The sequence below is a fragment of the Patella vulgata genome, chromosome 7 (genome assembly GCF_932274485.2).
Source record: "Patella vulgata chromosome 7, xgPatVulg1.2, whole genome shotgun sequence".
NCBI lineage: Eukaryota > Metazoa > Mollusca > Gastropoda > Patellidae > Patella > Patella vulgata.
Genome location: NC_065885.2, coordinates 66,238,870 through 66,255,787, shown reverse-complemented (window position 1 = coordinate 66,255,787; position 16,918 = coordinate 66,238,870). Strand labels below are relative to the sequence as shown.

The 16,918-nt window shown below is 37.1% G+C and overlaps 1 protein-coding gene across 3 annotated transcripts in view; it reads left to right on the top strand.

The window, feature by feature from the left end:
- The window catches only part of LOC126826748 (GTPase IMAP family member 9), a 132,834-nt gene that overhangs the window by 62,458 nt on the left and 53,458 nt on the right, over positions 1-16,918 (top strand). The window contains exons 3-5 of one of the 3 annotated variants that reach the window (XM_050555803.2): positions 3,993-4,721; positions 6,043-6,084; positions 6,314-6,445. The exons of 1 other annotated variant lie outside the window; for it this stretch is intronic. In XM_050555803.2, coding sequence (XP_050411760.1) covers positions 3,993-4,721; positions 6,043-6,084; positions 6,314-6,445 — 903 coding nt within the window. The remainder of the gene's footprint in view (positions 1-3,992; positions 4,722-6,042; positions 6,085-6,313; positions 6,446-16,918) is intronic. One more of the 3 variants, XM_050555811.2, reaches the window with a different exon arrangement.

The window sequence follows — 16,918 nt, the reverse complement described above, 5'->3', positions numbered from 1 at the left end:
TCACTACTTTACTTCATTCTGATATGCATTAAATCATATAAGCTATCTGCCTGCCGAACCTTGCTGTTTTGGATAAATATGGAATTATCGATGATTACTATATTCCATTATCCCAGCTATTAATTTCAATTTGATAATTCTGGATTTTTATGTGCTGACTTTTTTTTTCAATTATATTACAAAAAGAATGATACCCGTAACTGGACATGGTGTCTGTGGAGCTTGTAAATAAATATTTGTAGGGCGGTCCATGTGAACTGATTTAAATCATAATTTAGGCAATGCAGGTAGTAATTATCAGATAGTTAATAAACCATACCACCAGATATAAATCAACCCCATGTATATCTATTAAGATTTCCTAAATATTTAAAGATACATTATGGGAGATTAGATAAAGAGCTGGCAGTTCTCACTGTAATAGTTAAAAACTAGAAAATGTAAAAGGAATATGCTGAAAATTTCAGTCAAATTGATCCACCATGAACCGAGAATTAAGCATTTGAAATTTCGGCCTAGCCTCGGTCATCATTACTAAAGACGGTACGATAAAAAAAACAGAATCTTAATTATCCATTTCGTGATTATATCATGAATAAAATAAATATCGCAGGCTAGCGTTGATTATGGTCTGGATAAGTTAATTAATGTCTAATTAATAATTTAGATAACATTTCAATTGGCGTATTTAGCTCATGCATAATGTATGTTTAATTTAAAAAAATAAATGTGATTGATTCGTTTTTAGAACGATTTTATTGTAAGTGCGTTTTTAATTGTTATTGGTCCCAGATTTCAACTGATATTTGAGTGAAGGGGTAATTCTAATATCTTGATTAAAAGAGTTTCATGGTGTGTGCTCGTGTGGCGTAATCAACAAGGGGTTTTAAAAAGTTAGCAATATATTGATCATATTTTCCCGTTAAGATCTTGTACTCCTACTCATGCAAATACATGTATATTCAAGAAAGGTTGCCATTGGTACTGATATAATATGTATGTTATTTTCGACATTATATCACGTCATATTTATATTCATGAAAATATCCCCGGTAAGGTTTTTATGAAAGTAAACATTAACGTATATTAGTTCTGAAACTAAGTTTCAAAGAATATTTCCTTAAAAAGAATATCTTATATTGAATCGAATCAAAAGAGTTATAAAACACACTGAGTAGTTATGACCTATCACACGATCTCAACATTACACCTTTTGAATATTTAATAACATGTTTATGAAGGATTTTTTGTATAAAATAAACAATTACTGTATTTCTATGAAAGCTACGTTTGAACAAAGATGCAGTAATTGTTATCCATAGAACGGCTGTGTTTATTTTAATGTGTTCAATTACTAAATGCCATTCAAACAGGATAATATGTAATATGTAATGCATTCTGAAACTAGATATGTTGTATTTAAAGTAGCTAAGTCTCTAACTCAATATCATCCAAAACCTTCGACATTGAAAACACGAATTATTTGTCAATTGTAATCAACATTGATGTTGTGATCTTACCGGGAAAAGATGGGCTTCCGATGTCCAATTTAAGACAAAATAAACATTTTTCCATTGGTATACGAATCGTGTACCACAATGCGTTTCAGCGTCATTTGTAACAAGCGACTCGAAGAACGAGGTTAGACATATTCCACAAGTCATGTCAAACGGTGACCACATATTCTTATCTGGAGAGCATGCACGATAAATACTATCAGTGTAGACTGTAATAAACAGACGCTAGAGGTTGTCATTCGGTTGAGAATTCTGGCGTATTTCGCCGAACATAAGTGCTTTGAAATTAGAATAAAAACGGAAAAAATTGAATGTAAATCAGTTTATATACATTCATGTTACATTATTATATACGTTGCGACCCATTTGTGTCAATTTGTAGGTCCCAGATATTAGCGATTTAGCTCCTTTAACACCTACGTCCCGCTCATAGAACTGTTATATGAACCGGTTTAAAGTGCTTATAAACAATTTCACAGTTCCTCAAATGACGTATTGGAAATTGATAAAAGAAAACGTACATTTTCAGTCGTATTCGATTTATTTTTCTTTTACGTAGATTTGTATTTGTGGCTCTGCATTAAATCAGTTATGCAGCTATTTGTTGGGTAGAAAACAGTGTATTATAGTCAGTTGTAAATCGTCGTGTGAATCTGCTTTATTATCGTCATCATCTGGGATTCCTCAAGGTTCTGATCTTGGTCTTCGAATCCCCGGTTGTACGTGACAAGGAGTATAGTCGCCTGTCCAACCTCGTGGGTTTTCTTCGGGTCCTCCGGTTTCCCCCCACTGCTAAAGACCCCTATGCGCAAGCGAATTATTGAAATAAAATTAAACCATGTTAGTCCCGAAATGACCTAGTTTGTTTCGAGTGGACGTTAAACACCCCTCTCTCTCTCTCTCTCTCTCGCTCTCTCTGTTCTTGGTCCGATTTTATTTACGCTGTATACGTGACCATTAGGCGACACTGTCAGAAAATATGGTCTCAGCTATCATTTATACGCAGATCATACTCAGATTTATACTTCTTTTAAACCTAAGTGTCAACCTTTCAATTCATCATAAATACAACTTCAGAACTGCATTAGTGAAATTAGAAATGTCAAAAAAGTTCTATAATTGAATGATGATTAAATCGAATATATTAGGCTCAAGGCATCAATTAAGTAAATTTGTACGCGTAATATCGGCGCAATTTTCTATAGTTTTATAGAATAGTCCTACACCCCTTTTCTTCTTTTTAAGATAGATGACAGTTTAGACTTTCTTAGGTCCATACACTACAACTTGGGCTGCATTCAGTTGTATTGTTTTAGCAGGAGTTTCTGTATGTAATGTTTAGTTTCAAATTATTTTAGAAAACTGTTCAAATCTGTTGGGTTTCTACTGTTGTGTAGTTTAAAGGGTCTGTCTAGATTAGATAATGAGTGTTGGGTGGGTCTGTCTAGATTAGATAATGAGTGTTGGGTTTATAACTGTTTAGTTCCTTGAGTAATTAACAGACTAATTAATTACCCAACACCCTTTGAGAAATTCATTATCTAATCACACAAACCTCCAACAGATATAAACAGTAAAGGGTTTTGGGCATGTTAACGGTTCTAGTTGATCAATTTCCCTCTGAATTAATTATGAATATTATATGATCCGTTTACATCTGCTTTACATTGTCTGAAGTCTATAACCAGAAAAAGAAACAAACAAAAAACACTTTAAAGTGTACATCTGTCATATCGTAAAAAATAAAACTGTGTATGTGCTGGGAATATCTGTATTAAACGAAATCTAGATTATATATCACTGGGATAAAGCGAAATGTCAGTCGTGCCATCATTACATAACGCATATGAAAAAGTCTTGTCAACATTCACCAGGCACATCTCGCTACCAGTTTTAGACAACACATTTTGTTATTGTATTTACAACCGTATAAAATTTATGCCATAATCCCGACCATGTCATTGAGTCGTATATATTATACTATTATGAGACAAAATAGATAATATCTTTATTGTTGTATTATGTACAGTTAAAGTCGACCTACAACCAACCGGACCTAGTAAACCAGAGAAAGCCCACGAGGCTGGACAGGCAACCCTACTCCTTGTCACGTACAACCGGGGAATCGAAATCTCGCCCGTTGACTCAGTGACAGACCTTATGATACAGCGCGCACGTGCTAACCATTCGGTCATAAGTTAAATATAATAATAATGATTACATAAGTCTATCTTGAATTGCTATTATTAAATTATAGAAGATTAAGACGAGTTCTGTAGCTTAATTATAAACCGCAAATGTTTGATAGTAGTACCTATATAGAGACAATGGTGTAGGGCATATAGTTTGCATTTTATTATACGTTCTTGGATAAATAAATGACTTAATATATGTATTTTATTATATGTTCTTAGATAAATAAATAAATGATTCATAAGCTGATATTTGTATAAAATATTATTGCACTTCTTTCAGACATTCGACTAGTATTACTAGGAAAGAAAGGTGTAGGCAAAAGTTCCCTGGGAAACAGTTTGCTTGGGAGAAAAGAGTTTAAATCGACTCCTCTGCAAGCAAAATGTCGGAAAGGATCGACCACACTTGCAGATGGAACCAACCTCGATGCTGTTGACACACCAGGCATTGCGGACACTACAGCTTCGACCACGGAGACATTTGAAGAACTTACACGATGTATAGAGCTTTCAACCCCAGGTCCCCACGTGTTCCTGCTTGTTCTGAAGATTGATAGATTTACACAGGAGGAGATAGACACAATCAAACATCTTAAATATTGGTTTGGGCAGGATTTCATGAAATACGCAGTATTTATTTTCACCGGTAAAGATTCACTGGATTATGATGGTTCAACGATTAACCAGCATCTTGAGAACAGTCCGTCTGAAATGAAAGCACTTATCGGGGACGCAGGCAGGCGGGTTGCAGCAATTAACAACCGGGGTCGTGGTCCTGAACTTGAAGTCGATGTTAAGACCATAATGACTCTAGTAAAACAAGCCATACGGATTAACAATTGTCAATATTACACCAAAGAAATGTACCAACAGGCTGTACAGGCGCGTGCCAAGCAACCAGGTTGGGTGGAAGATGAGCAATTTAATGGCGAAAAAGATTTGCGAATACGTGAAACATTAAAGAGATACAGAGAAGACGAAGAGGCACAGAGAACCAGAAAAAACAAAGGTCTGTATAAAATTGAAATTGCTGTAATCAATAATAAAACAAATATTTGCTTTGGGACAGTTTTGCATGTTCAGTATTTTTCCACCTTGTACACCGTGAAGTTATATAAGAAATATCAATCTCCGAATCCTATCCGACACTCGTATACATCCTTACCATTTTTATCTTCATTACAATCATTGGTCCATATTGTGCATGGTGACTCACCCACCCTTATCCTTTAGTTTAGAATTGTATATATGGTGGAGATCACGAAACAAAAGTTGTAAAGTATACAAATTGTCACAGTAAAGAGAGCATCCTAGGTAATCATTCATTAGATCCATTACAAGATCATTAATCTCCCCATTAGGTGCCGGAGCCACACCTGTATAAATTCTATGTTTTACACAGTAACGATCAGTTGAATTGCAAAGTTTTGATACCATACCTATCAGGTTTATTCGGATTATATGTTTTAAATCCTAACTTGCCGCGCCATGGAATTACACCTTCGTCGGTTGATAGTTTCTCAGGCGGGTGGGGGAGGATATATTTCCGAAAAAGAAGAGGGGATCGTGTCCATCATCACCACATGGAAACAAATTGGCATTGTCATTCAGATGAAAAAATGATCAAATATTTCGAAATCTGTCACATGGCATGACCGAACCCAAAAAGGGACACTTGCGACTGAATCAGAAGTACCCTGAAGATTTATCAATAGTAGACGAATTACTAAACAAATAAATACTATCATTTCTTCCTCAGACAAATCTCTCCATTTACGAAATCTTGATGAAGATATCAAATTGGTATTATTGTCACGGCAATCTTTAGTATAGCGGTTTGACTCCACGGTCAATGCATGATAAATAATATCCCTAATATAAAGTCTCAACAGGAAGATCAATGTTATATTTTAATCCAGAATTTCGGTGAACTTTTCCGATATATTTTCCCAAGTGACCAGGAATTTCTATCCAAATTTAATTCATTATCACCGGTATTCAACACACCAACCCTCCCAACAGAGTTTGTTGCTATCGAGGTGTCCACTCGTCAAAAGTTGTCATCAAATTTCAGCTGAGTTCACTGTTTTCATCGTTGAATAATATGTCCAACACTTCCTCGGCAATTAGGCGTAACATAACGTCACGTTTTATATACTTGTTTGCGACGAGTGGGCGTTAAACCCAACTTCTCTCTACCTCTCTCTGTTTGTCAGGGTGGTTCACATACATAAATTATGTAAGCATGGTTTTTCAGATCTTTTCTGTTTTCGCGGGTGTGTGGCTCTAACCTTGCTTGTATATATATATATATATTTCATATTTTACAGATCTGCACATTGAAACCATGCCATCAGAGAATTCGAACAGTGGTATGTATATGATATCTTAATAGCTCTAATTAAATATTATATAGTTTTATCAATATCCACAGTACAAGCATATTCTTTCTCCGCTGAGGACAGGTGGTAATAATTCCCAATTCGGTTTAAATACTCCAGAAACTGCATTATTATGGGTTGGTGCGTGTATGAGGAACTCCCAATTTTCTAGGTTTGTTTGAATTCGGAATGATGATACATGTGTTTGTTCTATCTTCAGAAATTAGGATCGTCATTCTTGGTAAAACAGGAGTGGGTAAGAGCTCCCTGGGAAATCACCTGATACAGAACAACTGCTTCCAATCAAGTTCTACTGGAACATCAGTCACGTCCATCTGTCAATTCGGCCAGGGTAAGCGTAGTGACGGCACTACATTATGTGTAGTGGACACCCCCGGCCTTTTTGACACCAGACAATCCAATAAGGAAACAATGACGGAAATTGTTCGATGTATTGGACTGTCGTCTCCTGGTCCCCACGTTTTTTTCTTTGTACTCCGAATCGGTCGATTTACAAAGGAAGATTTGGACACAGTAGATCATCTAGTAGCCGTCTTTGGGGAAACGGTTGTCCATCATGTTGTTGTCATCTTCACTGGAAAAGACTCTCTGGAACATGAGGGGAAAACATTATCTGATTATCTCAATGACAAGACAACCCCACACGAGCTCAACCTATTATTACAGCGCTGCCATTCACGTTGTGCTGCTATAAATAACCATGCTCCTGATACACATGCAGATATTGACGGGATAATTAACCTGGTGCATAAAACCATTCAAGAAAATGGTGGAAATCATTACACCGGCAAAATATATTTAGCCGCTGAAGAGGCCATGCGAGAGAAAATGAAGAGCATGGAAGAAGGGCGTAAAACAGAAAGGCAATATGCTGAACGTGAACAAACAGAAATGCCACAGGAGAAAGAGAAACTAATGGCTGGGTTGGGTGAAAACATGAGTTCCGATTCCCGTAGTATTCTGCGGGAGTTGTTAGCAAGTTCTAGTTTGATCCTTACAAGTCTTATTGAGACAGTTGGTCCAATTCTCGTTACTGCTCTAGCCCAAATAGCACAAAAGCGATGTACTATTAGTTAGATCAATAGTAGAAATACCGTCAGATGTGGATGTCATTCGACGGTCATCTTGTTTTATCCATTTATCTTGTTTAGTTAATTATAGTACTTCATAAATTTGATAATGCATGGCATTATGGTTGTATTAGCTGATATCTACACAACACATCTGACGTTACCTATGATATAATTGAAACGTAATATTGAAAAGGGGATAAGTAAGGGTTATCGATTGAGACAGAGGGGTTCAAGTTAGATGAACATCCGAGCTCATGCAAAGTTGTGCACCGAAAAGACGGTGTTTATCTAACTTGATCCCGAGGTCGATGTCGGTAACTGACTTGCACACTGGATACTTTGTAGAAGTTGAATGAGTGAATGAAACAGTTGCTGTGAGAGAGGTAACCTGGAGGGGTGGTCTGTGAAATATAGTATTATTCCTGTGGGTTTTTTTAAATACTCCAACCTAAAACTTAGAAAAATACGAATTTGGTGGGAAAGCAGTGTATCCACATATCCGCCATACCTTATGTAACGATTTGTTTAATGTCATCTTCAGTTTACTAAAGACAAATACCGAATCACCATTTCCACCTGTCCATGGTTATTCCCGAATGTCGATAATTCTTAAACTTCTTCCCCCTATTAGTTTTCAGTTTTAATGCGTATTACGTAAGAGAACGTTTTTGAAAAGTAACTCGGTTCTATCCGGCATTTTGAACGTGGAAGAAATTGTGACAATATGAAAATATATATATCTAGAACGCACTTAAGATCAATTGAAAATAAATCTAATTCTGTTAATATTACTACGAACATAAAATGGTGACGTCACGTTTATATTTTAACTTAAGGTAGAATATTTTCTTATTATATTATGCTTTTTTGGGGTTTTTGGTTTTTTTAGTAATAAAAATATTATTACTTAATTTTATTTTGATTTGCATATCTAAGCACCCCATATTCATTATTATAATGACATCATATGTTTACAATTAAAGAAGCTATATCGATATTCTTTGGCACCGAGAAAGGACATAAATAGGTTGCAACACATATTATAATGTAATATGAATGTATAAAAACTGATTTACATTCAATCGTTCCTGTTTTTATTTTAATTTCTAATCAGTTATGTTCGACGAAATACGCGAAGAGTCCGAAATGAACGACAGTCTTTGGCGTCTGGTTATTCTAGTCTACACCAGTAGTTTTGTCCTATATGGTGCATGTTTAGCCTCGATCATCGAGTCGCTTCATGCAAATGGCGTTCGAAAGCATTCTGGCACGCGATTCGTTTGCCAATTTTAAAATTTCCATTCTCTTAAATATCAGAAGCCAAACTTTTACTTTTAACGGTAAGATAACAACATGAATGTTGATTTAAATTGACCAAGAAGTCGTGTTTGCAATGTCGAAGACTGTAGTTGATATTGTGTTAAAGACTTGACTCCTCTAGTGTGTACAATAGTTTAGGACAGTTATTGTGCGGAATTGTTTTACCAAAGGTTGCTTTATTGTCCCTCAACTTTCGCGGGAAGCAGGGGACTATTAATTATGTTCGACGAAATACGCGAAGAGGACTATCAGAGGCGGATACAAGGGGCGCCGTCTCCCCCCCCCCCCCTAATTTTCGACAGTGCCCTTTTTTACTACTGAAAGTGCCTTTTCCCAGACCGAGATATGTCCGTTCCCAACCCGTTGCAGGGATCCCAAATGACTCAAACCATCGACTCAAACATATCAGTCTGGTCTAATTAATGCTTCCACTTTCAAACGAATTCTTGTGGTTTCGCTAACGGTGCCCTAATCCTATAGAGTGACTATAGACAGACATCAATGATAGCATCTTGTGGAATCGGCGGCGTATACACTCATGCCCATCACCTACGTGCATGAGTGCAACTTGATGTAGCATTGTTTCATGTGTGCACAGTACAAGTTACAAGGCTTAAATAGTGAAGTGGCTAAGGAATAGATTCGTCTTTTTTCCCCATCATAACCCCCCCCCCCCCCACCCAAAAAAAAAAAAAAAACCCACCGCGGTCAATGCCCACATTTTGCGGCGCCCCCCCCCCCCTTTCAAAATTCCTAGATCCGCCCCTGACTATTAAAGCGGCTTCGTTTTTGTCAGTCGTGTGGTTACTCTATTTCTAATTGATATCCAAACTTGGGGAAGTTCTGTTTATGCTAGGCAGAGAAAAGCAGTTTGATATGTAGATAGGGCGTTAAACTCCATTCCATTTATATGTAAATACTATGAATGAAATCACTTAAATGAAATGTTGTTTAATGCACAGGAATCTGACCTTCTATCCGTATATATATATGCATACACCATGTCGTACCAGACAATATATAATAAAAAAAACAACAGGAATGCAATGCCTGTTGAAAACTCGATCTTACCTGCTCTCGCTTCGGCTCGTTTTTTTTTTCAAAAATTCGTAATGTCAGGCAACCAAACCTCTGTCAATTCACTCAGATATGTTTTTCCTTCAATCTAGTCGTTTTGATTTGCATAAATACTCCCACAAAACGATATCATCGCCACTTGTTTCCAATATTTACATCGTTTTCGTCCATTTTCATTTTGTCACTGCCGCCATGCGCTGACGTCACACAAATAGACGCATTCGGCAGACCTCGTTTTTTTTTTGTTGCTGGGGTTGAGGGATTCTACCGATATTCGCCGAATATGTATAGACGTTTCACTGACGACCCTACTCCTTATTATGTGTTAACCATTCGGCCATTTTAGTAGCTTTTCATGTAAGCAATTTTAAAATGGGAGCTAAAGAATAAAATTTGCCTAATTTTTTAGTACCGTAGCTTTTCATGTAAGCAATTTTAAAATGGGAGCTATAGGATAAAATTTGCCTAATTTTTGTCACGTAAAAAAGTGATTGAAACCACCCCGCTTGACACGTCATGTTAACATTGAAAAGTAGACCAAAAACTCAGCAATCACCAGCGAAACATAACAATAGTTCTGAAACTAACTTGACAAAAATAATGTCATGATATTTGGTTAAATTGACATAGCGTTCGCAATGGTAAACAACTGATAAAATATAACGCCATTATCATTAGTGAAGATCCTCAATGGTGTTTTATATTCATAATTAAAAATAAACATTACATTTTAAAATTGATTCAGCCCAAAAAAAGTAGTAAATTATATTAGTTCTGAAACTAACTCTACAAAAATACTTCTTTGGGGTCATATGGCGTTAAATTAAAATGGTTTCAAATAAATATGTCCTGAAACCATTTTAAATTAACCCCATATGACACCAGGGAAGTATTTTTGTAGAATTAGTTTCAGAACTAATATAATTTACAATATTTTATTTTTTGTCCAAATCAACTTTAAAATGTAATGTATATCTTTAATGTTTCAAATAAATATGTCCTGGATTGCCGAGTGGTTAGCACGTGCGCGCTGTATCACAAAGCCTGTCATTGAGTCAACTGGCGTGGTTTCGAATCCCCGGATGTACGTGACAAGGAGTAGGGTCGCCTGTCCAACCTCGTGGGTTTTCTCCGGGTCCCCCGGTTTCGTCCCACTGCTAAAGACCCCTACGCGCAAGCGAATTATTGAAATAAAATTAAACCATATGTTAGTCCCGAAATGACCTAGTTTGTGTCGAGTGGACGTTAAACCCCATTTCTCTCTCTCTCTCGCTCTCTCTCAAATATGTCCTGAAAGTATACTATCTTACCTTGCGATCTAAAAATTATACGTTTTGTATTTCTAATTGTGTCAATTCTTGTCAGGTAATATGGAGCATATTTAAGTAACATAAGACCGGTTGTGTTTTAGATAACATTAAATGCGACTCCAGTTTTAAATTAAATCATTAAATGGAGATAGTATTATAATCCGTTTACATCTGCGCCATCCGATGGTCTAGAGAGTTGATCATCTAGAGAGCTGATTAGAAGCTCCTCGTGTGAACAAATGTCTAAATAATAATTTATATAACATTAAAAACGGTATTCAGACTAGCGTCATGCACGGTTTTTGCTCCAGCAGCCTCTTATGCCATTCCGCAGACTTTCGTTTCATATTGAGATCCCTTGGTGTCGTGTTCATGTATGCCTGTACTACATTTACATGGTCTAAAACCCACTGAGGGGTTTGTTGGGGGTGGATGACCGAATGGTTAGCGTGTGTGCGTTGTATTATAAGGTATAACTGGCGTGGTTTCGATTCCCTCATGGGTTTTCTCCGGTTCTTCCGGTTTCCTCCCTCTGCTAAAGACCCCTACGCGCAAGCGAATTTGTGTCGAGTGGACGTTAAACCCCATTTCTCTCTAAACTGATTAAAAGATAAACAGATTCGTACATGAAAACAAATGAGCTATAGGGTGTCAAAACTTTCCAATATCTTGTAAACAATAAGCCATTTTGTATCACGTTCTACTTCAACTGCAGATTTAAGGTGAATGACAGTTAAGAGCAATTCGATTACTTTACTCTGATGTGACATACATGCAGCAGAAACATTTTCTGTTGTAGTAGAAGAAATTTGCTGTTCATCCAATCAATCTAGTGTTCTGCGTATCTGGTTTAAGTTTTTCATCTGCAAACGCATCTGCCAAATTCGTCCTCTAACCTGGGCCCTGTTTCTCGAAATCTTAACAAAGATAGCATCCAAATGTTAGTAGATACTTCAATTTTGATTGGCTAAGCACTAAAATCAATCTAATCTTATCCAATCAAATTACCAAAATTTGGATTTTATCTGAGTTAAAAGTTCGTGAAACAGGCCCCATGACGTAAGTATGAAGCACGTTGAAATCGGAGAATTAACAAACACCAATGTTGGGAAATGAAATGGGGTTTAACGTCCTACAGTGTGCTATGAGGGAAATTTTGCCCGGACAGCGGCACTACGGCCTACTCTTATATCGAATTCCAACTGCCAAGGGATCTTTTACGTGCACGCCAATGTGTACACGGGACCTCGGTTTTTCGTCTCATCCGAATGACTAGACATCTATCCTTATCAGGAAAATAAAAAAAAACATTCTACACTGTTATAAAATTGGTATGAAAACGCTTTTCAATTTGATTGCTAATCACGAACGAAATGCATGGTTTAAGCTTTGAAAATTGTATAGGTATGTAAGTAATGTTAGTCCAGAAATGACCTAGTTTATGTCGAGTGGACGCTAAACCCATCTCTCTCTCTCTCTCTCTCTCGCCTTAATAATATATTTAAATTATCAAAGCTTTTTAATAGTTTTCATGTGTTGTTGATACAAAATGTCGCACTACCGTGCCCGAAATAAATATTAAATCTAGTCGTTCTAGTGAATGTTACATTCCCAGTGAAATCCACCTTCGCCATGCAATCAGTACTCTTCACGTGTTGTTAGATAGCGTATGACGACAAGTCGTTCCAGTGAACGTTCATTTCCCAGAGAATTTCACATTCTCCGCGCAATCAATACTCTTCATACTCTTGATAGCGTATGACCTCGATCGTTCCAGTGTCAGTGAACGTTGAAATCCCAGAGAATTTCAACTTCTTTGCGTAAGCTATACTACCACGAATTTCGCCTTCAATAAAAACGTATGTAGGGTAGAATGCATCAAATAAAAGTAGCATCCGTGTAAATAACAAAATTACTCAAGAGGAAATATGTTTTATAGATATCTGAATTAAAACTTTTAGGATTATATTAAAACATAATAAACAAAACAAGCTTTAGTCTACTTCGTTCTTCATCATTGATAGGGATTTGCTGTATATCAATAATATGGAAGCGTGTAGGGGTCAATTGATTTGCTGTATGTCAATAATATGGAAGCGTGTAGGGTTCAAATGCGCAAAAGATATCACGAGTATCACAGTAAGGTAATATGTTAACATATTGTGATAGTTGGGATGATTTTAACTCTGACAATTTTTACTGATTTAATTGAATCAACGCCTCATTTTGTGTGTCGTCTTTTTGTTTTACAATTCGCATGTTTGCGTTAAGATTTTACTATTTTACAGCATTATCAGCATATGTAACCACTGCGCATGCTGATAAATGTCATATGTTGACAAAACGTCATAATACCAATATCATAACATAAACATGCGCATTTAAAACGGAATGGATACATACAACATACATTAGAGTATAATAAAATTAATGGATACATACAACATAAATGGTTAATAAAATTAATGGATACACACAAAATAAAGGGTTAATAAAATTAATGGATACATACAACATAAAGAGTTAATAAAATAATAGATACACACAGCCTTAAGTGTTCTAAATGGTCATATTTACGTTATGTTATTGCTATTCTGAAGTTTCGTCAACATATTCCATTTATAAACATGCTCCAGTTTGACATAAACTATAAAATATATTGACAATGTTTCGTAATAGCACTGTCTTAAAGCAAACGTGCGCTTCTAAAACGAAATCACAAAATACACCTTGGCGCATTGATTCAAAGAACCTGCCAAAAAAATGTTTTTCGAGTTTAAAATTATTTTAATTATTACAATATTATATTAACCTATTACCTTATTAATATCGGGGTATCTTTTATGCTGGAGCCACGGTGGCTAGGTGGTTAAGACACTGGCTCGCTAGCCTGGAGGTCGGGTGTTCGATCCCTACATTGGCCGAGAAAGTTCATCAGGATTTTCCGACGTTGTTTCGCCTTATCAGTGGTGTAGAACGGAGGGCCTGACAAGGACAGCTGTCTAATCCTTCGGATGAGACGAAAACCGAGGTCTCAAGTATATATATTGGAATGCGCGTAAAAGATCCCCTGGCAGTTGGAATTCGATATAAGAGTAGGCGATAGTGCCGCTGGCCGGGCAAAATTCCCCTCATAGCACACTGTATGCTATTGACCCCTATACGCTTCCATACTTTACTGCACATAATACTATGGAAGCCTATTGCGGCCATTTCAGAATCTCGTCTTCTCGCCGCGAGAAGTCGAGGGCGAGAAGACGAGAACACGAGAAGTCGAGGGCGAAAACACGAGGAAATAGGGCGAGAATACGAGGATCTCGCCCCGAGAACACGAGATTACTTTCACCTCGTTCCCTCGTCCCTCGACTGCTCGCTCCCTCATGTTCTCGCCTTTGAAAAACCTCGTGTTCTCGCACTCTCGCCCTCGACTTCTCGTCTTCTCGCCCTCGACTTCTCGTGTTCTCGCTCCCTCGCTCCCTGGCCTTTGAGTCAATCTCGTCTTCTCGTGTTCTCGCTTCCTCGCTTCGTCACAATCTCGACTTCTCGTCTTCTCGCCTCGGAAGTGCAGTTTATACGCATGTCCACTGACTACCGTATCGGCATTTATATTTGGCCATGAATTATATACGGAAATGTATGAAGGTCTAGAAAGTTAATAGTCCTAATTAAACAATTTTAATCTCATCTTGCACAGATATTATTGTATTCTGTAATCGATTTTAAAAGTCTTCAGTCGAATCTTTCTTTGCCCTCTAACTTTTCATCGGGTTTTTTGCTGAGTGGTCTTGTCAGTGTTGTAGGATGTAGAGTCTGACAAGGGTCAACGCATAGTCGTTCGAATGGGATTAAAACAAAACGAGGTTCCGTGTCTGTAATCAAAATGAAGTTGGTTCTACGGTGGCCCAGTGAGTAGGACGTTTGCTCTCTAACTTCATCAAGGTTCGTCGTGATTTTTCTGGCGATGTCCACCTTGTCAGTGGTGTAGGACGAAGCGTCTGGCAAGCGACAACATATCGTTCGGATGGAATATAAATAACCGAGCTCCCATGTCCGGAATCTAAATGAAGTAGGAGCTACAGTGGGTCAGTGAGTGGGACGTTTGCACTCAAGATTACTTCACTTCAAAAGTTCAGTGGAGTAGGAGGAAAGCCCTGGCAAGGGACCATACGTACACTGTAAGCCTTTTCTGTAATTTTTACAATTTTATTGTTTCTGTAAAACGCCTACAGCGCAGTTCTGTCATCCTGATAACAGACACAAGTCTGTAAATATTTGAGAAGTCGAAATTTCTTCCGTAAATATGACATACGGGTGCTTAAATTAGAGTGACGTCATCGGTTTTCCTGGGCGCCATTACTGCGAATACCGTTAGTTAGAGGCAAAGAGGAATCCCTCTGCATCGAGCACAATAGTTGAACCATAGATGGTATAGTTCAATGGTTGAACACTGCAGTCAATACCCAGCATTGCAGTTTTAGGTAAGTAATGTTTATATAGTAGGCGCACATCTTTGTTTGATACAGACTGATTCTTGACATTCGTAAAAATGTACGGGGTAACTGATTTTTGACAAATTGACATACTGCTAGTGCTACTGCTAGGCCTAATATTTTTTAGCATTGTTTTCGAAGGCTTCAGTTCTAGTTGAGGCTACTCGGATGACATAACCCATTCAAACTCATTGATAGCAATAAATATATGAACTATATGAAGGGCTAACATTTCTGGGCTTCATGTCTATCTTTATCTTAGTATAATAGACTACCACTGAAAACCATCATTATTAATAAGCATTAAGAATTTATATTGAGGGAATTGTCAATGTACGTCTGGATAATAAGATCTTTAATTTTTCATTTTACTAATTTTTTTAGGCACAACTTATTGCATCTTTGAGTGCCATTCCTGTCATCTATTGAGTAGCCTACCCAGCCTTTCTTTGGGTTACTGAAATTTTTTCAAAGGTAAGAGTAAAAGAAAAATTACTAGATTGAAGATAATAATTTTGGGAATTGAGCGCATCAACGACATTGTCAGTGAAAACCAACACTTCCTGCCCTCTGCTTGGACCTTGAAATTTGAGGGGGTGGTTTGATGAATGGTCTAACCATGGCGCTTATTATATAAGGTTCATGGTCTAACATGGGCCTTAGTTAGGTCAGAATGTATGTATGTTCGTTTTCCTCGCACTGTTTATAAATACCTACGGTTTAAAGTGAATTATTGAAATAAAATTCTACATGTTATATATTATTAGTCCAAAAATTTCTCTCCCTTGGGGTGGGCCCTATTAGCAACAAGTGAATCCCATTTTAATCTGGTTATTACCTGTCATAGGTGCAGAGTCGCCACTGGTTTGTCCAAAAATCTGATCAGAAACCCAAGATGCGGTAATGAGAGAAGATTAGAAAGCGTGGGTTTTAACCCACGATAAAACGATGGGTGTTGCTTTAGCGAATACCAATATGATCAGAGAAGTTCAACCTAACTTAAAAGTAAAGGAGCTAAATCTGTATTCTTTGGCACCTAGAAATGAACACAAATAGGTCGCTAAGCAATAATGTAAAATGAATGTATATAAACTGATTTACATTCAGTCGTTTCTGTTTTTAGTGTAATTTCTAATCAGTTATGCTCGGCAAAATATGCAAAGTGTCCAAATTGAATGGCAGTCATTGGTGTCTGGTTATTCCAGTCTACACTGGTACTATTCTCCTGTGTGATATGTTTAGTCTCCTGTTTGTGGACATGAAACTTTATTTTCTCGCACATTTAGCTCCCTTTTCCTTAATTTAAATGTGTTCTTTTGAAATGGATGTCATAAGAAAAAACCTGATCGAGAATATTTGTTTTGCAGGTGCATTTTTGAAATAAACCCAGATAACGGACAGAAATCATGAAAAAGAGGAAGACTCAAGTGTGCCAAAAAGTGATATAACTAATTACTGAACCGTCAAACTTTGAATGGATGAAGTATGGTTGCAGCAATATACTGGTACCATGAGATGGTATACAGTGGTTTAG